This window comes from Mustelus asterias, unplaced genomic scaffold, assembly GCF_964213995.1.
Source record: "Mustelus asterias unplaced genomic scaffold, sMusAst1.hap1.1 HAP1_SCAFFOLD_1438, whole genome shotgun sequence".
NCBI lineage: Eukaryota > Metazoa > Chordata > Chondrichthyes > Carcharhiniformes > Triakidae > Mustelus > Mustelus asterias.
The window spans coordinates 50,001-74,353 of record NW_027591383.1 but is presented as its reverse complement, the minus strand read 5'-3'; the positions used below and the strand labels follow the sequence as shown (position 1 = coordinate 74,353).

Here is a 24,353-nt window from a genome sequence, read left to right as displayed (position 1 = left end):
GTACCCCAGTGTTATACAGTGACCGACCCGTCCCCACCAGTACTGTACCCCAGTGTTATACAGTGACAGACCCATCCCCACCAGTACTGTACCCCGGTGTTATACAGTGACAGACCCGTCCCCACCAGTACTGTGCCCCAGTGTTATACAGTGACAGACCCGTCCCCACCAGTACTGTACCCCAGTGTTATACAGTGACAGACCCGTCCACCAGTACTGTACCCCAGTGTTATACAGTGACAGACCCATCCCCACCAGTACTGTACCCGTGTTATACAGTGACAGACCCGTCCCCACCAGTATTGTACCCCAGTGTTATCCGGTGATGGACCCGTCCCCACCAGTACTGTACCCCAGTGTTATACAGTGACAGACCCATCCCCACCAGTACTGTACCCCGGTGTTATACAGTGACAGACCCGTCCCCACCAGTACTGTACCCCAGTGTTATCCGGTGATGGACCCGTCCCCACCAGTACTGTACCCCAGTGTTATCCAGTGATGGACCCGTCCCCACCAGTACTGTACCCCAGTGTTATACAGTGACAGACCCATCCCCACCAGTGCTGTATCCCAGTGTTATACAGTGACAGACCCGTCCCCACCAGTACTGTACCCCAGTGTTATACAGTGATGGACCCGTCCCCACCAGTACTGTACCCCAGTGTTATACAGTGACAGACCCATCCCCACCAGTACTGTGCCCCAGTGTTTGTCAAGGAAGAAATTAGGGTAAACAGGGGGAGTGGGGAAGCGATCAACTGGGACTGTTGGCAGAGAGAGTGGGTGTAGCGAGGGGCGGCTGTGAGGGCATCGCAGTCCAGTGGACTGTGTCAGGAGGATGAGTTTGTGTGTGTGTGGCTCTTGAGACTGCGAATCTCTGACCACTTACATGAGGGTGTTGCACTGATGCTATTTTAGTCACCTGCCAGCCACACTCAGCCTCCCTCAGAAGTACAGACAGAATCCTATTGTTAGTGTGGTCCGGTGAATCGGGTAATACGCATTTGTTTGCTTCCTTAGTTACTGAGGAGTTGCCCTTTATAGAAAAAAAAATTCTCCCCCTCCCACCCCAAACGTGGAGTGTTTTTGACCACTTCTGGGCCTACAAATTAGGCTCGGGTACTACCAGTTCACGTCTCCATGGCAATTCTCAATTTTCCAAAGCACATTCAGGAATAAAACTCTCAGGAGGGGAATGATGGACGCTTTTACGTTGGTTGGATACTGGAGAGCTGGCCCGTATCCAACCTCGAGTTGGTGATGCAGTTCTGTAGGCCCAAGGCCTTTAACAGGCCTCTGCAGCCCAACTTGACACTCGCTCCTTAGCCGCTAAAGAAAGAGTGGGAAAGGAGGGGGGGTGGGTGGTGGAAAAGGGGGATTAACAAAGAACACAGGGCCTCTGGGCAGAAAGTCTCCAGCAACAACAACACCCGCGGAGTGAGGCCCAGCAAGCAACACTATGTTAACAATGGCAGGAAATGCGTCTGAACTGCAAAGGGGAAGTAGAGTGTGGCCAACAAATGCTTGGAATAACGATTCCCTTTGTGTTGAGTTTGTTGTTTTGGACTTTCAGCGGGCATCCTAGCCCATAATTAGATCATAGGATCCCTGTAGTGCAGAAGGAGGCCATTTGGCCCATCGAGCCTGTACCGACCACAATCCCACCCAGGCCCTATTCCTGTAACCCCAAACAATTACCCTAGCTAGTCCCCTGACACTAGGGTCAATTTAGCATGGCCAATCCACCTAACCCGCACATCTTTGGACACTAAGGGGGCAATTTAGCATGGCCAATCCACCTAACCCGCACATCTTTGGATGCTAAGGGGCAATTTAGCATGGCTTATCCACCTAACCTGCACATCTTTGGACGCTAAGGGGCAATTTAGCATGGCCAATCCACCCTAACCCGCACATCTTTGGACACTAAGGGGCAATTTAGCATGGCCAATCCACCTAACCCGCACATCTTTGGACGCTAAGGGGCAATTTAGCATGGCCACTCCACCTAACCTGCACATCTTTGGATGCTAAGGGGCAATTTAGCATGGCCTATCCACCTAACCTGCACATCTTTGGATGCTAAGGGGCAATTTAGCATGGCCAATCCACCTAACTTGCACATCTTTGGACACTAAGGGGCAATTTAGCATGGCCAATCCACCTAACCTGCACATCTTTGGACGCTAAGGGGCAATTTAGCATGGCCAATCCACCTAACCTGCACATCTTTGGACACTAAGGGGCAATTTAGCATGGCCAATCCACCTAACCCGCACATCTTTGGACACTAAGGGGCAATTTAGCATGGCCAATCCACCCTAACCTGCACATCTTTGGACACTAAGGGACAATTTAGCACGGCCAATCCACCTAACCCGCACATCTTTCCTCCTTTGGGAGGAAACCGGAGCACCCGGAGGAAACCCACGCAGACACGGGGAGAACATGCAAACTCCGCACAGACAGTGACCCGAGCCGGGAATCGAACCTGGGTCCCTGGCACTTTGAGGCAGCAGCGCTAACCCACTGTGCCGCCTAAAGGGAGGCTTTATCCCCAGCCCGCACCCAAATGGGGCTACGGCTGAGAGAAGGGGCCTGTCTCAATTTAGGAGTTATGAGGAATTCAGTTTTGCCTCAAAGCAGATGCCAAGTATTTTCTGCCTCTCGTCATCACCACAGCGCACTGCTAATGCATCCTGATGTCCCAATGGTCCCCACGCGATAAAGGGAGGAAGGGAATGATCGCTCAAACACTCCCAGGACAGCTACTGCATGGGGTTAGATACAGCGTAAAACTCCCTCTACACTGTCCCCCATCAAACACTCCCAGGACAGTTACAGCACGGGGTTAGATACAGAGTAAAGCTCCCTCTACCCTGTCCCCCATCAAACACTCCCAGCACAGTTACAGCACGGGGTTAGATACAGAGTAAAGCTCCCTCTACACTGTCCCCCATCAAACACTCCCAGGACAGGTACAGCACGGGGTTAGATACAGAGTAAAGCTCCCTCTACACTGTCCCCATCAAACACTCCCAGGACAGGTACAGCACGGGGTTAGATACAGAGTAAAGCTCCTTCTACACTGTCCCCCATCAAACACTCCCAGGACAGGTACGGCACGGGGTTAGATACAGAGTAAAGCTCCCTCTACACTGTCCCCATCAAACACTCCCAGGACAGGTACAGCACGGGGTTAGATACAGAGTAAAGCTCCCTCTACACTGTCCCCCATCAAACACTCCCAGGACAGGTACAGCACGGGGTTAGATACAGAGTAAAGCTCCCTCTGCACTGTCCCCCCATCAAACACTCCCAGGACAGGTACAGCACGGGGTTAGATACAGAGTAAAGCTCCCTCTACACTGCCCCCCATCAAACACTCCCAGGACAGGTATAGCACGGGGTTAGATACAGAGTAAAGCTCCCTCTGCACTGTCCCCCATCAAACACTCCCAGGACAGGTACAGCACGGGGTTAGATACAGAGTAAAGCTCCTTCTACACTGTCCCCCATCAAACACTCCCAGGACAGGGACAGCACGGGGTTAGATATAGAGTAAAGCTCCCTCTACACTGTCCCCCATCAAACACTCCCAGGACAGGTACAGCACGGGGTTACATACAGAGTAAAGCTCCCTCTACACTGTCCCCATCAAACACACCCAGGACAGGTACAGCACAGGGTTAGATACAGAGTAAAGCTCCCTCTACACTGTCCCCCATCAAACACTCCCAGGACAGGTACAGCACGGGGTTAGATACAGAGTAAAGCTCCCTCTACACTGTCCCCCATCAAACACTCCCAGGACAGGTACAGCACGGGGTTAGATACAGAGGTGGTGATTCTCCCTGTGCTAACGGACACTCTGCAGCCCATTCCCTGATAACAATCAGAAACAGGAAGCCGGACTGTTCTAGAATCCCTCCACTGCAGAAGGAGGCCATTCGGCCCATCGAGTCAGCACCGACCACGATCCCACCCAGGCCCTAGCCCCATAACCCCACGCATTTATCCCAGTTAGTCCCCCTACATTAATCGAGGGAGAATTTTGGCACGGCCAATCCACCTAATCCGCACATCTTTCGGACTGTGGGAGGAAACCGGAGCACCCGGAGGAAACCCACGCAGACACGAGGGGAGAACGTGCAAACTCCACACAGACAGTGACCCGAGCCGGGAATCAAACCCGGGTCCCTGGCGCTGTGAGGCAGCAGCGCTAACCCACCGTGCCACCCTCATTATTTTCCTCCCCTCCTGAATGGAGTCACCAATTCATGCCCACAGCCCATGAAAAGAATTGGTGGGAAGACAGAGAGAGAGAGAGTCCCAGCTGGAAGCTGGGTGTATGTGTAGCATCATGGATGGGCGCTCAGAGGAAAGCTACAGGGGGGAAAGTGGGGGACGGGGGCGGTGGGAGGAGGAAAACATGGCTTTTGATAAGTGTGCGTACACATCTCCAAGAGAGAGAGAGGTGCTGATTGCATTCAAGGCTTGTACAGAGCCTGTCTGCCATCAATGTGCCACAACAGGAAGCAACAGCTTTTGTTCAGCTCTTGACCTCCGACCCTGACTCGCTGAGGCACATAAAGCAATGGCCTGACCCTCCCACCCCCCTTACCCTCCCCCACTCCATCCCCTGCCACCCCGCCTCCCTACTCTTTTCCTGTTGTGGCTTTCGCTGCCTCGGAGCTGTCGCTGCTGTGTGGGAGGGAACTTGGCGCGGGTGGGGATGTCAGGCCTTGCGGCCTACCATGGGCCACCCCCCGCCCCGGGTGTGTGTTGTCCATCGATAGGGTGGTGGGTGCCTGGAACCTCGCTGCCAGTGAAGGGGGGGGAGGTAGTGGAAGCAGATACGATAGTGACTTTTAAGGGGCGTCTGGACAAATACTTGAATAGGATGGGAATAGGGGGATACGGTCCCCGGAAGGGTCGGGGGTTTTTTTTAGTTCAGACGGCAGCATGGTCGGTGCAGGCTTGGAGGGCCAAAGGGCCTGTGCTGTAATTTTCTTTGCTCTTTGTCCTTTGTTCTTTTCTCTCTCTCCCCTCTCACCTTATGCCCTCTAGTTTTAGACTCCCCTACCTTTGGGAAAAGATATTGACTATCTAGCTGATCTGTGCCCCTCATTATTTTATAGACCTCTATAAGATCACCTTCTACGCTCCAGAGAAAAAAGTCCCAGTCTATCCAGCCTCTCCTTATAACTCAAACCATCAAGTCCCGGCAGCATCCTAGTAAATCTTTTCTGCACTCTTTCTAGTTTAATAATATCCTTTCTATAATAGGGTGACCAGAACTGTACACAGTATTCCAAGTGCGGCCTTACCAATGTCTTGTACAACTGTTTTTTGTTCTTTGAACATGGCAGGGTGGCGCAGTGGGTTCGCACTGCTGCCTCACAGCGCCAGGGGCCCGGCTTCGATTCCCGGCTGGGGTCACTGTCTGTCTGCGGAGTCTGCACCTTCTCCCCGTGTCTGCGTGGGTTTCCTCCGGGTGCTCCGGTTTCCTCCCACAGTCCCAAAGACGTGCTGGTTAGGGTGCTAAATTCTCCCTCAGTGTAACCCGAACAGGCGCCGGAGTGTGACGACTGGGGGATTTTCACAGTAACTTCATTGCAGCGTTAATGTAAGCCTACTCGTGACACTAATAAATAAACTTAAAATTTAAAACATAGAAACTAGAAGCAGGAGGAGGCCATTCGGCCCTTCGAGCCTGCTTCCCCGTTCATTATAATCATGGCTGATTATCAAATTCAATATCCTGATTCCCCCCCGCTTCCCCCCAAATCCCTCGATCGCTTTAGCCCCAAGAGCGAAATCTAGTTTCTTCTTGAAATCACACAACGTTTTGGCCTCAACTACTTTCTGTGGGAGTGAATTCCACCACCCTCTGGGTGAAGAAATTTCTCCTCACCTCAGTCCTAAAAGGTTTACCCCTTATCCTCAAACTATTCGACTTGATTTTGATTTGATTTATTATTGTCACATGTATTAACATACAGTGAAAGGATTTTTTCTTGCGCGCTATACAGACAAAGCATACTGTTCATAGAGAAGGAAAGGAGAGGGTGCAGAATGTAGTGTTACAGTCATAGCTAGGGTGTAGAGAAAGATCAACTTAATGTGAGGTAGGTCCATTCAAAAGTCTGACGGCAGCAGGGAAGAAGCTGTTCTTGAGTCAGTTGGTACGTGACCTCAGACTTTTGTATCTTCTCCCCGACGGAAGAAGGTGGAAGAGAGAATGTCCGGGGTGTGTGGGGTACTTAATTATGCTGGCTGCTTTTCCCGAGGCAGTGGGAAGTGTAGACAGAGTCAATGGATGGGAGGCTGGTTTGCGTGATGGATTGGGTTACATTCACGACCTTTTGTAGTTTCATGCGGTCTTGGGCAGAGCAGGAGCCCCACACCAAGCTGTGACCCCCTGGTTCTGGACTCCCACCACTATCGGGAACATTCTTTCTGAATCTACCCTGTCCAACCCTGCTCGAATTTTAAAGATTTCTATGAGATCCCCTCTCACTCTTCTAAACTCATAGAATCATAGAAACCCTACAGTGCAGAAGGAGGCCATTCGGCCCATCGAGTCTGCACCGACCACAATCCCACCCAGGCCCTACCCCTACATATTTTACCCGCTAATCCCACTAACCTACGCATCTCAGGGCTCTAAGGGACAATTTTTAACCTGGCCAATCAACCTAACCCGCACATCTTTGGACTGTGGGAGGAAACCGGAGCACCCGGAGGAAACCCACGCAGACACGAGGAGAATGTGCAAACTCCGCACAGACAGTGACCCGAGCTCGGAATCGAACCCAGGACCCTGGAGCTGTGAAGCAGCAGCGCGAACCCACTGTGCTACCGTGCCGCCCTAACTCCAGAGAATATAATCCTAACCGACTTGGCCTCTCCTCATATGATGTGGAGATGCCGGCGTTGGACTGGGGTAAACACAGTAAGAAGTCTCACAACACCAGGTTAAAGTCCAACAGGTTTATTTGGTAGCAAAAGCCACACAAGCTTTCGGAGCTCTAAGCCCCTTCTTCAGGTGAGTGGGAATTCTGTTCACAAAAAGGGAATATAAAGACACAAACTCAATTTACAGAATAATGGTTGGAATCTCACTAACTGAATCTCACTAACTGTCCTGTCTGGAGACAATACACATCTCTTTAACCTGTGCTTAACCCTCTCCCCACTCACACTGTCTGTACCTTTAAGACTTGATTACCTGTAAAGATTCGCTTTCCAACCATTATTCATGTAAATTGAGTTTGGGTCTTTATGTGCCCTGTTTGTGAACACAACTCCCACTCACCTGACGAAGGGGCAGCGCTCCGAAAGCTCGTGGCTTCTGCTACCAAATAAACCTGTTCGACTTTAACCTGGTGTTGTGAGACTTCTTACTGCGTCTCTCCTCAAATGACCGAACTGCCACCCGAGGAATCAGTGAAACAGTGACAGACCCGTCCCCACCAGTACTGTACCCCAGTGTTACAGTGACAGACCCATCCCCGCCAGTACTGTACCCCAGTGTTATACAGTGACAGACCCGTCCCCACCAGTACTGTACCCCAGTGTTATACAGTGACAGACCCGTCCCCACCAGTACTGTACCCCAGTGTTACAGTGACAGACCCATCCCCGCCAGTACTGTACCCCAGTGTTATACAGTGACAGACCCGTCCCCACCAGTACTGTACCCCAGTGTTATACAGTGACAGACCCGTCCCCACCAGTACTGTACCCCAGTGTTATACAGTGACAGACCCATCCCCGCCAGTACTGTACCCCAGTGTTATACAGTGACAGACCCATCCCCGCCAGTACTGTACCCCAGTGTTATACAGTGACAGACCCGTCCCCACCAGTACTGTACCCCAGTGTTATACAGTGACAGACCCGTCCCCACCAGTACTGTACCCCAGTGTTATACAGTGACAGACCCATCCCCGCCAGTACTGTACCCCAGTGTTATACAGTGACAGACCCATCCCCGCCAGTACTGTACCCCAGTGTTATACAGTGACAGACCCGTCCCCACCAGTACTGTACCCCAGTGTTATACAGTGACAGACCCATCCCCGCCAGTACTATACCCCAGTGTTATACAGTGACAGACCCATCCCCGCCAGTACTGTACCCCAGTGTTATACAGTGACAGACCCGTCCCCACCAGTACTGTACCCCAGTGTTATACAGTGACAGACCCGTCCCCACCAGTACTGTACCCCAGTGTTATACAGTGACAGACCCGTCCCCACCAGTACTGTACCCCAGTGTTACACAGTGACAGACCCATCCCGACCAGTACTGTACCCCAGTGTTATACAGTGACAGACCCGTCCCCACCAGTACTGTACCCCAGTGTTATACAGTGACAGACCCATCCCCGCCAGTACTGTACCCCAGTGTTATACAGTGACAGACCCGTCCCCACCAGTACTGTACCCCAGTGTTATACAGTGACAGACCCATCCCCGCCAGTACTGTACCCCAGTGTTATACAGTGACAGATCCGGCCCCACCAGTAATGTACCCCAGTGTTATACAGTGACAGACCCGTCCCCACCAGTACTGTACCCCAGTGTTATACAGTGACAGACCCATCCCCGCCAGTACTGTACCCCAGTGTTATACAGTGACAGACCTGTCCCCGCCAGTACTGTACCCCAGTGTTATACAGTGACAGACCCGTCCCCACCAGTACTGTACCCCAGTGTTATACAGTGACAGACCCATCCCCGCCAGTACTGTACCCCAGTGTTATACAGTGACAGACCCGTCCCCACCAGTACTGTACCCCAGTGTTATACAGTGACAGACCCGTCCCCACCAGTACTGTACCCCAGTGTTATACAGTGACAGACCCGTCCCCACCAGTACTGTACCCCAGTGTTATACAGTGACAGACCCGTCCCCACCAGTACTGTACCCCAGTGTTACACAGTGACAGACCCATCCCGACCAGTACTGTACCCCAGTGTTATACAGTGACAGACCCGTCCCCACCAGTACTGTACCCCAGTGTTATACAGTGACAGATCCGGCCCCACCAGTAATGTACCCCAGTCTTATACAGTGACAGACCCGTCCCCACCAGTACTGTACCCCAGTGTTATACAGTGACAGACCCATCCCCGCCAGTACTGTACCCCAGTGTTATACAGTGACAGACCCGTCCCCACCAGTACTGTACCCCAGTGTTATACAGTGACAGACCCATCCCCGCCAGTACTGTACCCCAGTGTTATACAGTGACAGATCCGGCCCCACCAGTAATGTACCCCAGTGTTATACAGTGACAGACCCGTCCCCACCAGTACTGTACCCCAGTGTTATACAGTGACAGACCCATCCCCGCCAGTACTGTACCCCAGTGTTATACAGTGACAGACCTGTCCCCGCCAGTACTGTACCCCAGTGTTATACAGTGACAGACCCGTCCCCACCAGTACTGTACCCCAGTGTTATACAGTGACAGACCCGTCCCCACCAGTACTGTACCCCAGTGTTATACAGTGACAGACCCGTCCCCACCAGTACTGTACCCCAGTGTTACACAGTGACAGACCCATCCCCGCCAGTACTGTACCCCAGTGTTATACAGTGACAAACCCGTCCCCACCAGTACTGAACCCCAGTGTTATACAGTGACAGACCCATCCCCGCCAGTACTGTACCCCAGTGTTATACAGTGACAGACCCGTCCCCACCAGTACTGTACCCCAGTGTTATACAGTGACAGACCCGTCCCCACCAGTACTGTACCCCAGTGTTATACAGTGACAGACCCGTCCCCACCAGTACTGTACCCCAGTGTTATACAGTGACAGACCAACCCCCACCAGTACTGTACCCCAGTGTTATACAGTGACAGACCCATCCCCACCAGTACTGTACCCCAGTGTTATACAGTGACAGACCCGTCCCCACCAGTACTGTACCCCAGTGTTATACAGCGACAGACCCGTCCCCACCAGTGCTGTACCCCAGTGTTATACAGTGACAGACCCGTCCCCACCAGTACTGTACCCCAGTGTTACACAGTGACAGACCCGTCCCCACCAGTACTGTACCCCAGTGTTATACAGTGACAGACCCGTCCCCACCAGTACTGTACCCCAGTGTTACACAGTGACAGACCCGTCCCCACCAGTACTGTACCCCAGTGTTATACAGTGACAGACCCGTCCCCACCAGTACTGTACCCCAGTGTTACACAGTGACAGACCCGTCCCCACCAGTACTGTACCCCAGTGTTATACAGTGACAGACCCGTCCCCACCAGTACTGTACCCCAGTGTTATACAGTGACAGACCCGTCCCCACCAGTACTGTACCCCAGTGTTATACAGTGACAGACCCGTCCCCACCAGTACTGTACCCCAGTGTTACACAGTGACAGACCCGTCCCCACCAGTACTGTACCCCAGTGTTATACAGTGACAGACCCGTCCCCACCAGTACTGTACCCCAGTGTTATACAGTGACAGACCCGTCCCCACCAGTACTGTACCCCAGTGTTATACAGTGACAGACCCGTCCCCACCAGTACTGTACCCCAGTGTTATACAGTGACAGACCCTTCCCCCAGTGGTACAGTCTGTGCAGCTTTGTTAGGGTGCCACCTCTCCCTCCTCTGTGTTGACCTTTTAAATCCTCCTCCGTCCGAAAGAGTGAAAAAACAGGAAACTATTGTTTGTCTGATTTATTTGTGGAGCGCGCAATCGCCTGCAGGGTAGGGCCAGAGCTGACTGAAACTCACTTGTCCTGTTTAACCGAAACTCTCTCTCTCTCAGGCTCTGTCACTCCCAGATAACAGCCCAAGTGGCAGCAGCGTGGCAGCGTCGTGGCACCAGACCCTGGCACCCGACCGGAACCTCCTTCAGCAGCTGAAGTGGCTCCAGACATCGGGTTACGTTTTACATGTAGTTGTGGGCGGCACAGTGGGTTAGCACTGCTGCCTCACAGCGACAGGGACCCGGGTTCGATTCCCGGCTTGGGTCACTGTCTGTGCGGAGTCCGCACATTTTCCCCGTGTCTGTGTGGGTTTCTTCCGGGTGCTCCGGTTTCCGCCCACAGTCCAAAGATGTGCAGGTTAGGTGGATTGGCCATGCTAAATTGCCCCTTAGTGTCCAAAGATGTGCAGGTTAGATGGATTGGCCATGCTAAATTGCCCCTTAGTGTCCAAAGATGTGCAGGTTAGATGGATTGGCTGTGCTAAATTGCCCCTTAGTGTCCAAAGATGTGCGGGTTAGGTGGATTGGCCATGCTAAATTGCCCCTTAGTGTCCAAAGATGTGCAGGTTAGATGGATTGGCCGTGCTAAATTGCCCCTTAGTGTCCAAAGATGTGTAGGTGAGGTGTATTGGCCATGCTAAATTGCCCCTTAGTGTCCAAAGATGTGCAGGTTAGATGGATTGGCCGTGCTAAATTGCCCCTTAGTATCCAAAGATGTGCGGGTTAGGTGGATTGGCCAAGCTAAATTGCCCCTTCGTGTCCAATGATGTGTAGGTGAGGTGGATTGGCCATGCTAAATTGCCCCTCAGTGTCCAAAGATATGTAGGTTAGGTGGATTGGCCATGCTAAATTGCCCTTTAGTGTCCAAAGATGTGCGGGTTAGGTGGATTGGCCATGCTAAATTGCCCCTCAGTGTCCAAAGATGTGCGGGTTAGGTGGATTGGCCAAGCTAAATTGCCCCTTAGTGTCCAATGATGTGTAGGTGAGGTGGATTGGCCATGCTAAATTGCCCCTCAGTGTCCAAAGATATGTAGGTTAGGTGGATTGGCCATGCTAAATTGCCCTTTAGTGTCCAAAGATGTGCGGGTTAGGTGGATTGGCCATGCTAAATTGCCCCTCAGTGTCCAAAGATGTGCGGGTTAGGTGGATTGGCCGTGCTAAATTGCCCCTTAGTGTCCAAAGATGTGCAGGTTAGATGGATTGGCCATGCTAAATTGCCCCTTAGTGTCCAAAGATGTGCAGGTTAGATGGATTGGCCGTGCTAAATTGCCCCTTAGTATCCAAAGATGTGCGGGTTAGGTGGATTGGCCAAGCTAAATTGCCCCATAGTGTCCAATGATGTGTAGGTGAGGTGGATTGGCCATGCTAAATTGCCCCTCAGTGTCCAAAGATATGTAGGTTAGGTGGATTGGCCATGCTAAATTGCCCTTTAGTGTCCAAAGATGTGCGGGTTAGGTGGATTGGCCATGCTAAATTGCCCCTCAGTGTCCAAAGATGTGCGGGTTAGGTGGATTGGCCAAGCTAAATTGCCCCTTAGTGTCCAATGATGTGTAGGTGAGGTGGATTGGCCATGCTAAATTGCCCCTCAGTGTCCAAAGATATGTAGGTTAGGTGGATTGGCCATGCTAAATTGCCCTTTAGTGTCCAAAGATGTGCGGGTTAGGTGGATTGGCCATGCTAAATTGCCCCTCAGTGTCCAAAGATGTGCGGGTTAGGTGGATTGGCCATGCTAAATTGCCCCTCAGTGTCCAAAGATGTGCGGGTTAGGTGGATTGGCCATGCTAAATTGCCCCTCAGTGTCCAAAGATGTGCGGGTTAGGTGTATTGGCCATGCTAAATTGCCCCTTAGTGTCCAAAGATGTGCAGGTTTGGTGGATTGGCCATGCTAAATTGCCCCTTAGTGTCCAAAGATGTGCAGGTTAGGTGTATTGGCCATGCTAAATTGCCCCTTAGTGTCCAAAGATGTGTAGGTTAGGTGGATTGGCCATGCTAAATTGCCCCTTAGTGTCCAAAGATGTGCGGGTTAGGTGGATTGGCCATGCTAAATTGCCCCTTAGTGTCCAAAGATGTGTAGGTTAGGGGGGATTGGCCATGCTAAATTGCCCCTTAGTGTCCAAAGATGTGTAGGTTAGGTGGATTGGCCATGCTAAATTGCCCCTTAGTGTCCAAAGATGTGCGGGTTAGGGGGGATTGGCCATGCTAAATTGCCCCTTAGTGTCCAAAGATGTGTAGGTTAGGTGGATTGGCCATGCTAAATTGCCCCTTAGTGTCCAAAGATGTGCAGGTTAGGTGGATTGACCATGCTAAATTGCCCCTTAGTGTCCAAAGATGTGCAGGTTAGGTGGATTGGCCATGCTAAATTGCCCCTTAGTGTCCAAAGATGTGCGGGTTAGGTGGATTGGCCATGCTAAATTGCCCCTTAGTGTCAGTGGATTAACAGGGTAAATATGTGGGGTTCTGGGGATTGGGCCTTGGGGGCTTTGATGTCAGTGTAGTGATTCTATGATCAACGAGTGTTGATGGTGAGGGTCGGGGGTTGGTGAAGGAGAGTGAATGAGGTTTAACCTTTAAAGTTTATTTACTAATGTCACAAGTAGGTTTACATTAACACTGCAATGAAGTTACTGTGAAATTCCCCTGATCGCCACACTCCGGCGCCTGTTCGGGTCAATGCACCCTAACCAGTACGTCTTTCAGACTGTTGGAGGAAACCCGGAGCACCCGGAGGAAACCCACGCAGACACGGGGAGAACGTGCAAACTCCACACAGACAGTGACCCAAGCTGGGAATCAAACCCGGGTCCCTGGCGCTGTGGGACAGCAGTGCTAACCCACTGTGCCACCATACCGCTTATAGATCCAAGGTGCAGGGGAGGGTGAGAAGCTGAGGCCAACTGAAGTTTGAGCAAGTTCTCCCCTCCCACTGGGACAGTTTAAATTAAAACCGGAATCAAAAATTAATTCATCACCAAAGGACTGGGAACTGGAAGAGGCCATTCAGCCCCTCGGGTCTTGGGTGGCACAGTGGGTTAGCACTCCTGCCTCACAGGACCCGGGTTCGATTCCCGGCTCGGGTCACCGTCTGTGTGGAGTCTGCACGTTCTCCCCGTGTCTGCGTGGGTTTCCTCCGGGTGCTCCAATTTCCTCCCACAGTCCAAAAGATGTGCTGGTTGGGTGCTAAATTCTCCCTCAGCGAACCCGAACAGGAGTGTGGCGACTGGGGGATTGTCACAGTAACTCCATTGCAGTGTTAATGTAAGCCTTACTTGTGACTAATAAATAAACAAACTTTATTCTGTGAGTAACGCTGATGCCCTTGATTCGGCCTAGTGAAGGCTTGTTGAGGGAGTGTCAGCGACAGACATGTCTCCCTCCCGAGACTCTGAAAACTGATAAATCATTTGAACTTCCTCCCAGCTCTGTCGTCCGCCTATTTTCTCTTCCCCCTGCACGGGGAAAGCATGCCAGATGGAGTTGTGCAGCACCATGCGTGTTCCCACATGTCCCAGGCGCACACAGGCGTGTTTGGGGCCTGCGTCAGATTCCTGTTGGCCCGAATGAGTCAGAGCCCACATCAGGGAACTGCAGAGAGAGAGAGGCATGGGGGATGGGGCAACAGAGAGAGAGAGATGGCAGGATGGGGGAAGGGAGAGAGAGATGCTTGGATGGGGGAAGAGAGAGATGGTGGGATGGGGAAAGAGAGAGAGAGATGGCGGGATGGGGGAAGGAGGAGAGAGAGAGAAAGATGGGGAAAAGGGGAGAGAGAGAGATGGCGAGATGGGGGGGAGAGAGAGATGACGGGATGGGGAAAGGGAGAGAGAGATGGCAGGATGGGGAAAGGGAGAGAGAAAGATGGCGGGATGGGGGAGAGAGAGAGATGGCGGGATGGGGGAGAGAGAGAGAGAGAGAGATGGCGGGATGGGGGAGAGAGAGAGAGAGAGAGAGAGATGGCGGGATGGGGGAGAGAGAGAGAGAGATGGCGGGATGGGGGAGAGAGAGATAGATGGCGGGATGGGGAAAGAGAGAGAGAGAGATGACGGGATGGAGAAAGGGAGAGAGAGAGATGGCGGGATGGAGAAAGGGAGAGAGAGAGATGGCGGGATGGGGAAATGGAGAGAGAGAGAGAGAGAGAGAGAGATGGCGGGATGGGGAGAGAGAGAGAGAGAGAGATGGCGGGATGGGGGAGAGAGAGAGAGAGAGATGGCGGGATGGGGAGAGAGAGAGAGAGAGAGATGGCGGGATGGGGGAGAGAGAGAGAGAGAGATGGCGGGATGGGGAGAGAGAGAGAGAGAGAGAGATGGTGGGATGGGGGAGAGAGAGAGAGAGAGAGATGGCGGGATGGGGAGAGAGAGAGAGAGAGAGATGGCGGGATGGGGAAAGGGAGAGAGAGAGATGGCGGGATGGGGGAGAGAGAGAGAGAGAGATGGCGGGATGGGGGAGAGAGAGAGAGAGAGAGAGATGGCGGGATGGGGAAAGGGAGAGAGAGAGATGGCGGGATGTGGGAGAGAGAGAGAAAGAGATGGTGGGATGGGGGAGAGAGAGAGAGAGATGGCGGGATGGGGGAGAGAGAGAGAGAGAGATGGCGGGATGGGGGAGAGAGAGAGAGAGATGGCGGGATGGGGGAGAGAGAGAGAGAGAGATGGCGGGATGGGGGAGAGAGAGATGGCGGGATGGGGAAAGGGAGAGAGAGAGAGATGGCGGGATGGGGGAGAGAGAGATAGCGGGATGGGGAAAGGGAGAGAGAGAGAGATGGCGAGAAGGGGGAAGAGGGAGAGAGAGAGAGAGATGGGGAAAGGGGAGAGAGAGAGATGGGGGAAAAGCGGGTGAGATAGAGAGAAGGGGAAAGGGGAAGAGGGAGAGAGAAGGGGGGGATGGAGGAAAAGGGGGTGAGAGAGAAGGGGACGCGGAGTAAGGGGGGGAACAAAAGAGAGAGAGGGTAAGGGGGCAAGAGACAGGTCGGGGAGAGGAAGAAGGGGCGAGTAAGAGACGGGGATGGGGACAGAGGGGGCGAGAGAGAGAAGGCGTGAGAGTGGGGGGGAAGAGAAGAGAAGATGGGAACAGAGGGGAGAGAGAGGGATGAGGGGGCAGAGGGAGAGGTGAGTGGGAGAAATGAGAGATGGAGAAAAGGAGGAGTTGGGGGGGGTGCAAAGAGCGGCGAAAGTGCGCGGGGGAAGGAAGAGGATCTGGAAACATCTTCAGCAAGGGGAGGGATAAGAGGAGTCAAATCCCATTAAAACATTTCTGGATATTCTGGGTAAGACTAGGCCTGAGGTGGGGCTTTTACAATCTGCAGTGTCCGGCGGGGAGTGAGGAGAGATTTCCATTCCGAATGGATTGACTTCACTCCAGCGTCCCCTTGCGTCAGTTGCTTGTTGCAGGGGAGTTCTATGAGTCCGGGAGAATATGTCTAAAGCACGGTATTAATTTTGACTGAAGTGTTGGGGAGGGCAGGAGTTTGGGAGGAAGGGCTAGTATAAACCCCAGCACGGGGCCGAATGGCCTGTTTCCGTGCGGTGTGAGAGATACTCTGCGCGCGATCCCCAGCTGCCATGTTCAACTGCTCTAAGCCAGGGGCGGCACGGTGCCACAGCGGGTTCGCGCTGCTGCCTCACAGCGCCAGGGACCCGGGTTCGATTCCCAGCTCGGGTCACTGTCTGTGTGGAGTGTGTACGTTCTCCCCGTGTCTGCGTGGGTTTCCTCCGGGTGCTCCGGTTTCCTCCCACAGACCGAAGGATGTGCTGGTTGGGTGGATTGGCCATGCTAAATTGTCCCTTAGTGTCCAAAGATGTGCAGGTTACGTGGATTAGCCATGTTAAATTGCCCCTTAGTGTCCAAAGATGTGCGGGTTAGGTGGATTGGCCATGCTAAATTGTCCCTTAGTGTCCAAAGATGTGCAGGTTACGTGGATTAGCCATGTTAAATTGCCCCTTAGTGTCCAAAGATGTGCGGGTTAGGTGGATTGGCCATGCTAAATTGCTCCTTAGTGTCCAAAGATGTGCGGGTTAGGTGGATTGGCCATGCTAAATTGCCCCTTAGTGTCCAAAGATGTGCAGGTTAGGGGGATTGGCCATGCTAAATTGTCCCTTAGTGTCCAAAAATGTGCAGGTTAGGTGGATTGGCCATGCTAAATTGCCCCTTAGTGTCCAAAGATGTGCAGGTTAGGTGGATTGGCCATGCTAAATTGTCCCTTAGTGTCCAAAGATGTGCAGGTTAGGTGGATTAGCCATGCTAAATTGCCCCTTAGTGTCCAAAGATGTGCAGGTTAGGTGGATTGGCCATGCTAAATTGTCCCTTAGTGTCCAAAGATGTGCAGGTTAGGTGGATTGGCCATGCTAAATTGTCCCTTAGTGTCCAAAGATGTGCAGGTTACGTGGATTAGCCATGTTAAATTGCCCCTTAGTGTCCAAAGATGTGCGGGTTAGGTGGATTGGCCATGCTAAATTGCTCCTTAGTGTCCAAAGATGTGCGGGTTAGGTGGATTGGCCATGCTAAATTGCCCCTTAGTGTCCAAAGATGTGCAGGTTAGGTGGATTGGCCATGCTAAATTGTCCCTTAGTGTCCAAAAATGTGCAGGTTAGGTGGATTGGCCATGCTAAATTGCCCCTTAGTGTCCAAAGATGTGCAGGTTAGGTGGATTGGCCATGCTAAATTGTCCCTTAGTGTCCAAAGATGTGCAGGTTAGGTGGATTAGCCATGCTAAATTGCCCCTTAGTGTCCAAAGATGTGCAGGTTAGGTGGATTGGCCATGCTAAATTGTCCCTTAGTGTCCAAAGATGTGCAGGTTAGGTGGATTGGCCATGCTAAATTGTCCCTTAGTGTCCAAAGATGTGCAGGTTAGGTGGATTGGCCATGCTAAATTGTCCCTTAGTGTCCAAAGATGTGCAGGTTAGGTGGATTGGCCATGCTAAATTGTCCCTTAGTGTCCAAAGATGTGCAGGTTAGGTGGATTAGCCATGCTAAATTGACCCTTAGTGTCCAAAGATGTGCAGGTTAGGTGGATTGGCCATGCTAAATTGCCCCTTAGTGTCAGGGGACGAGCAGGGTAAATACTGTGGGTTACGGGGATAGGGCCTGGGTGGGACTGTAGTCAATGTAGGCTTGATGGGCCGAATGGCCTCCTTCTGCACTGGAGGGATTCTGTGATTTGGTCGAGTAAGGGAGAGGAAACAAAGGTTGTTGTGAGGGAATGAGCCTCCTTCTGTTCCTGGGATAGTTCAGGCCGGGAGCTGGAGAGGGCCCAGAATGTGGAAATGTGACACCTTGTGGCAGAACCCCAAACTGCATTGGCTGGAGCAATTCATTTGACCGTAGCATCTCTGCTGTGCAGAGGGAGGCCATTCAGCCCATTGAGTCTGCACCGACTCTCTGATAGAACATCTTACCCAGGCCCAACCCCTGCCTTATCCCCATAACCCCAAGCATTTAGCATGGCCAATCCACCTAACCCGCACATCCTTGGACACTAAGGGGCAATTTAGCATGGCCAATCCCCCTAACCTGCACATCCTTGGACACTAAGGGGCAATTTAGCATGGCCAATCCACCTAACCTGCACATCCTTGGACACTAAGGGGCAATTTAGCATGGCAAATCCACCTAGCCCGCACATCCTTGGACACTAAGGGGCAATTTAGCATGGCCAATCCACTTAACCTGCACATCTTTGGACACTAAGGGGCAATTTAGCATGGCCAATCCACTTAACCTGCACATCTTTGGACACTAAGGGGCAATTTAGCATGGCCAATCCACCTAACCCGCATATCCTTGGACACTAAGGGGCAATTTAGCATGGCCAATCCACCTAACCCGCACATCCTTGGACACTGAGGGGCAATTTAGCATGGCCAATCCACTTAACCTGCACATCTTTGGACACTAAGGGGCAATTTAGCACGGCCAATCCACCTGAGCTACATGTCTTTGGACACTGAGGGGCAATTTAGCATGGCCAATCCACCTAACCCGCACATCTTTCCTCCTTTGGGAGGAAACCAGAGCACCCGGAGGAAACCCACGTGGACACGGGGAGGACGTGCAAACTCCACACAGACAGTGACCCAAGTCAGGAATCAAACCTGAGTCCCTGGTGCTATGAGGCAGCAGTGCTAACCCACTGTGCCACCCTATCGTTAGACTATTAATCCAGAAACTCAGCTAATGTCCTGGGGGACCCAGGTTCGAATCCCGCCACGGCAGATGGTGGAATTTGAATTCAATAAAAAATATTTGGAATTAAGAATCTACCGATGACCATGAAACCATTGTCAATTGTTGGAAAAACCCATCTGGTTCACTAATGTCCTTTCGGGAAGGAAATCTGCCGTCCTTACCCCGGTCTGGCCTACACATGACTCCAGAGCCACAGCAATGTGGTTGACTCTGAACTGCCCTCCAAGGGCAGCCGGTGTCATAGAATCGCAGCTCACTGGCCTATAGTTCATAGAATCCCTTGAGTGCAAAAGGAGGCCATTTGGCCCATCGAGACCAAAGTCCAAAGACCATAAGTCCAAACATGTGCGGGTTAGGTTGATTGGCCAAGCTAAATTGCCCCTTTGTGTCATGGGATGCGTAGGTTAGAGGGATTAGCGGGTAAATATGTAGGGACACAGGGATGGGGCCTGGGTGGGATTGTGGTCAGTGCAGACTTGATGGGCTGAATGGCCTCCTTCTGCACTGTAGGGTTTCTATGGTTCTATGGAGACTGCACTGACCACAATCCCACCCAGGCCCTATCCCTGTCACCCCACGTATTTACCCTCGCTAATCCCCCTGACACTAAGGATCAATTTAGCACGGCCAATCCACCCTAACCAGCACATCTTTGGACTGTGGGAGGAAACCGGAGGAAACCCACGCAGACACGGGGAGAACGTGCAAACTCCACACAGACAGTGACCCAAGCCTGGAATCGAACCCGGGTCCCTGGTGTTGAGAGGCAGCAGTGCCAACCCACTGTGCCACCGTGCTGCCCATTTCCCAGGCTTTTCCCTGCAGCCCTCCTTAAACAAAGGCACAATATTTGCCACCCTCCAATCTTCGGGCACCTCACCCGTGCCTATCGATGATTCAAATATCTCTGCTATAGGGGACCCGCAATTTCCTCCCTCGCCTCCCACAGTGTCCTGGGATACACTTCATCGGGTCCGGGGGATTTATCTGCCTTGATGCGCTTTAAGACTTCCAGCACCACCTCCTCTGTTATATGTACATTCCTTGAGACATCACTATTTATTTCCCCAAGTTCCCAAACGCCCCTGCCTGTCTCAACTAGGGACGGGCAATAAATGCTCGCCAGCCAGCAACGCCCATGAATGAATGAATAAAAATATACATAATCCATCTGCCCTTACCTGATCTGTCTGTGTCGCTTTACGGCCTCTCTGTGTCCTCCTCGTAGCTTGCGTTCCCACCTGGCTTTCTATTGTGAAGATGTGGAGATGCCGGCGTTGGACTGGGGTAAACACAGTAAGAAGTCTCACAACACCAGGTTAAAGTCCAACAGGTTTATTTGGTAGCAAATACGATAAGCTTTCGGAGCGCTGCCCCTTCGTCGAACCCGGGTTCGATTCCAGGCTTGGGTCACTGTCTGTGTGGAGTTTGCACGTTCTCCCCGTGTCTGCGTGGGTTTCCTCCGGTTTCCTCCCAAAGTCCAAAGATGTGCTGGTTAGGGTGGATTGGCCGTGCTAAATTGCCCCTTAGTGTCAGGGGGATTAGCGAGGGTAAATACGTGGGGTGACAGGGATAGGGCCTGGGTGGGATTGTGGTCAGTGCAGTCTCCATAGAAACCCTACAGTGCAGAAGGGGCAGCGCTCCGAAAGCTTATGGTATTTGCTACCAAATAAACCTGTTGGACTTTAACCTGGTGTTGTGAGACTTCTTACTGTTTCTATTGTGAACACAGTAAGAAGTTTAACAACACCAGCAACAGGTTTATTCGGTAGCAAAAGCTACACAAGCTTTCGGAGCGCTGCTCCTTCGTCAGGTGAGTGGGAGTTCTGTTCACAAACAGGGCATATAAAGGCACAAACTCAATTTACAAGATAATGGTTGGAATGCGAGTCTTTACAGGTAATCAAGTCTTAACGGTATAGACAATGTGAGTGGAGAGAGGGTTAAGCACAGGTTAAAGAGATGTGTATTGTCTCAATCCAGGACAGTTAGTGAGATTTTGCAAACCCAGGCAAGTCGTGGGGGTTACAGATAGTGTGACATGAACCCAAGATCCCGGTTGGGGCCGTCCTCGTGTGTATTGTGAGCGAATCTTAGTTACGCCAGCCTCTGTCAAAGACGTGAATATAGATTGTTAGGTCAGCGGGCTCTTGCTCACGATCCATGCCGCTCTGTGTCTCCAGTCTTGCTGTCGCAGCCCATCAACGATGCCAACATGGAGGGCAACACGCTGAAGATCACGGACTTTGGCCTTGCCCGAGAGTGGCACAAGACAACTAAGATGAGCACGGCGGGCACCTACGCCTGGATGGCACCGGAAGTCATCAAGACGTCTACCTTTTCGAAAGGAAGCGACGTGTGGAGGTGAGATATTGGCGCCTGTTGCCCGCAAACCCCCCCCCCCCCCCCTCACCCCCACCCCCAGCCCCCTGCCCGACATCAGGGGTTCGAACCGGGCTCCGGAAACATACGGGGTGGCACAGCGGGTTAGCACTGCTGCCTCGCAGCGCCAGGGACCCGGGTTCGATTCCCAGCTTGGGTCACTGTCTGTGTGGAGTCTGCACGTTCTCCCTGTGTCTGCGTGGGTTTCCTCCGGGTGCTCCAGTTTCCTCCCACAGACTGAAAGATGTGCGGGTTAGATGGATTGGCCGTGCTAAATTGTCCCTTAGTGTCCAAAGATGTGTAGGTTAGGTGGATTGGTCATGCTAAGTTGTCCCTTAGTGTCCAAAGGTGTGTAAGTGAGGTGGATTGGTCATGCTAAATTGTCCCTTAGTGTCCAAAGATGTGCAGGTTAGGTGAATTGGCCGTGCTAAATTGTCCCTTAGTGTCCAAAGATGTGTAGGTTAAGTGGATTGGTCATGCTAAATTGTCCCTTAGTGTCCAAAGATGTGCAGGTTAGGTGGATTGGCCATGCTAAATTGTCCCTTAGTGTCTAAAGATGTGCAGGTTAGATGGATTGGCCATGCTAAATTGCCCCTCAGTGTCCAAAGATGTGTAGGTTAGGTGGATTGGCCATGCTAAATTGTCCCTTAGTGTCTAAAGATGAGCGCGTTCGGTGGATTGGCCATGCTAAATTGTCCCTTAGTGTCCAAAGATGTGTAGGTTAGGTGGATTGGTCATGCTAAATTATCCCTTAGTGTCTAAAGATGAGCGCGTTCGGTGGATTGGCCATGCTAAATTGTCCCTTAGTGTCCAAAGATGTGCAGGTTAGGTGAATTGGCCGTGCTAAATTGTCCCTTAGTGTCCAAAGACGTGCGGGTTAGGTGGATTGGCTATGCTAAATTGTCCCTTAATGTCCAAAGATGTGTAGGTTAGGTGGATTGGCCATGCTAAATTGTCCCTCAGTGTCCAAAGATGTGCGGGTTAGGTGGATTGGCCGTGCTAAATTGACCCTAGTGTCAGGGGGATTAGCAGGGTAAATGAGGTGTTATGGGGACGGGGATTGTGGTTGGTGCAGACTCGATGGGCCAAATGGCCTCCTTCTGCACTGTAGGATTCTATGATCTATTACGAGCATATGCACAAGGAGCAGGAAGGAGTAAGGCCATTCGGAACCTTTCGGGCCTATTCTGCCATTTAACCAGATCATTACGGATCTGATAGTGACCTCAATTCGTAACCCCTTCCATTGCGAGCCAGTACTGAGCGAGTACTACTGAGGGAAGGGGTCTCTTTTTAGTTTGTTCATGATATGCGGGCATTGTCAATTTTTAAACTCAGTGCCACGGCATGCTTGCCTTCATCGGCCGGGGCATTGAGTTTAAAAATTGGCAAGTCATGCTGCAGCTTTGTAGAACCTTAGTTAGGCCGCACTTGGAATATAGTGTTCAATTCTGGTCACCACACGACCAGAAGGATGTGGAGGCTTTGGAGAGGGTACAGAAAAGATTTACCAGGATGTTGCCTGGTATGGAGGGCATTAGCTATGAGGAGAGGTTGGAGAAACTTGGTTTGTTCTCACTGGAACGACAGAGGTTGAGGGGAGACCCGATAGAAGTCTGCAAGATTATGAGAGGAGTGGACAGAGTGGATAGTCAGAGCTTTTTCCAGGGTGGAAGAGTCAATTACTCGGGGGCACAGGTTTAAGGTGCGAGGGGCAAGGTTTAAAGGAGATGCACGAGGTAGGTTTTTTACACAGAGGGTGGTGGGTGCCTGGAACTCGCTGCTGGGGGAGGTAGTGGAAGCGGATACGGTAGTGACTTTCAAGGGGCGCCTTGACAAATACATGAATAGGATGGGAATAGAGGGATATGGTCCCCGGAAGGGTAGGGGGTTTTAGTTAAGTCAGGCAGCATGGTCGGTGCAGGCTTGGAGGGCCGAAGGGCCTGTTCCTGTGCTGTAATTTTCTTTGTTCTTTGCTGGCCGGATCCAGCGTTTATTGCCCATCCCTAATTGCCCCTTGGGAAGGTGGTGGGTGAGCCGCCATCTTGAAGCAGCTGCAGTCCATCTGGTGTAGGTACACCCACAGTGCTGTTAGGGAGAGAGGAGGGGGGAGTAAGATGTAAGAGTAGAAGTAGGCCATTCGGCCCATCGAGTCTGCTCCGCCATTCAATGAGATCATGACTGATTTGATGCACTAATCCTCAACTTCCACTTTCCCGCCTTATCTCCTCGATTCCCTGACTGATTAATAATCTGTCTATCTCGGCCTTGAACGTACTCAATGACCCGGCCTCTGCAGCCCTCTACGGGAAGGAATTCCACCGATTCACTCCCCTCCGAGAGAAGAAATTCCTCCTCATCTGTCTTCAATGGGCGACCCTCCCCCCTTACTCTGAGATTACATCCTCTGGCCCCAGACTCTGCTCAAAGGGAGAGGTACTGCACCACCATCTGCAAGTTCCACTCCAAGCCACTCACTGTCCTAACTCGGGGAGCACAGTGGATGAGCACTGCTGCCTCACAGCGCCAGGGATCCAGGTTTGATTCCCGGCTTGGGTCATTGTCTGTGTGAAGTTTGCACATTCTCCCCGTGTCTGCGTGGGTTTCCTCCGGGTGCTCCGGTTTCCTCCCAGACGCCAAAGATGTGTAGGTTAGATGGATTGACCATGCTAAATTGCCCCTTAGTGCCCAAAGATATGCTTGTTAGGCGGATTGGCCATGTTAAATTGCCCTTAGTATCCAAAGATGTGCAGGTTAGGTGGATTGGCCATGCTAAATTGCCCCTTAGTGTCGAAAGATGTGCAGGTTAAGTGGATTGTGCTAAATTGCCCCTTAGTGTCCAAAGATGTGCAGGTTAGGTGGATTGGCCGTGCTAAATTGCCCCTTAGTGCCGAAAGATGTGCAGGTTAAGTGGATTGTGCTAAATTGCCCCTTAGTGTCCAAAGATGTGCAGGTTAGGTGGATTGGCCGTGCTAAATTGCCCCTTAGTGTCGAAAGATGTGCAGGTTAGATGGATTGGCCATACTAAATTGCCCCTTTGTGTCCAAAGAT

The 24,353-nt window shown here is 51.9% G+C and overlaps 1 protein-coding gene across 1 annotated transcript in view; it reads left to right on the top strand.

Moving 5' to 3' along the window:
- Positions 1–4,786: 4,786 nt before the first annotated feature.
- LOC144488286 (mitogen-activated protein kinase kinase kinase 11-like) overlaps positions 4,787–24,353 on the top strand; it is a 54,076-nt gene continuing 34,509 nt past the window's right edge. The window contains exons 1-2 of the mRNA XM_078206330.1: positions 4,787–4,806; positions 21,104–21,284. Coding sequence (XP_078062456.1) covers positions 21,136–21,284 — 149 coding nt within the window. The 5' untranslated portion in view covers positions 4,787–4,806; positions 21,104–21,135. The remainder of the gene's footprint in view (positions 4,807–21,103; positions 21,285–24,353) is intronic.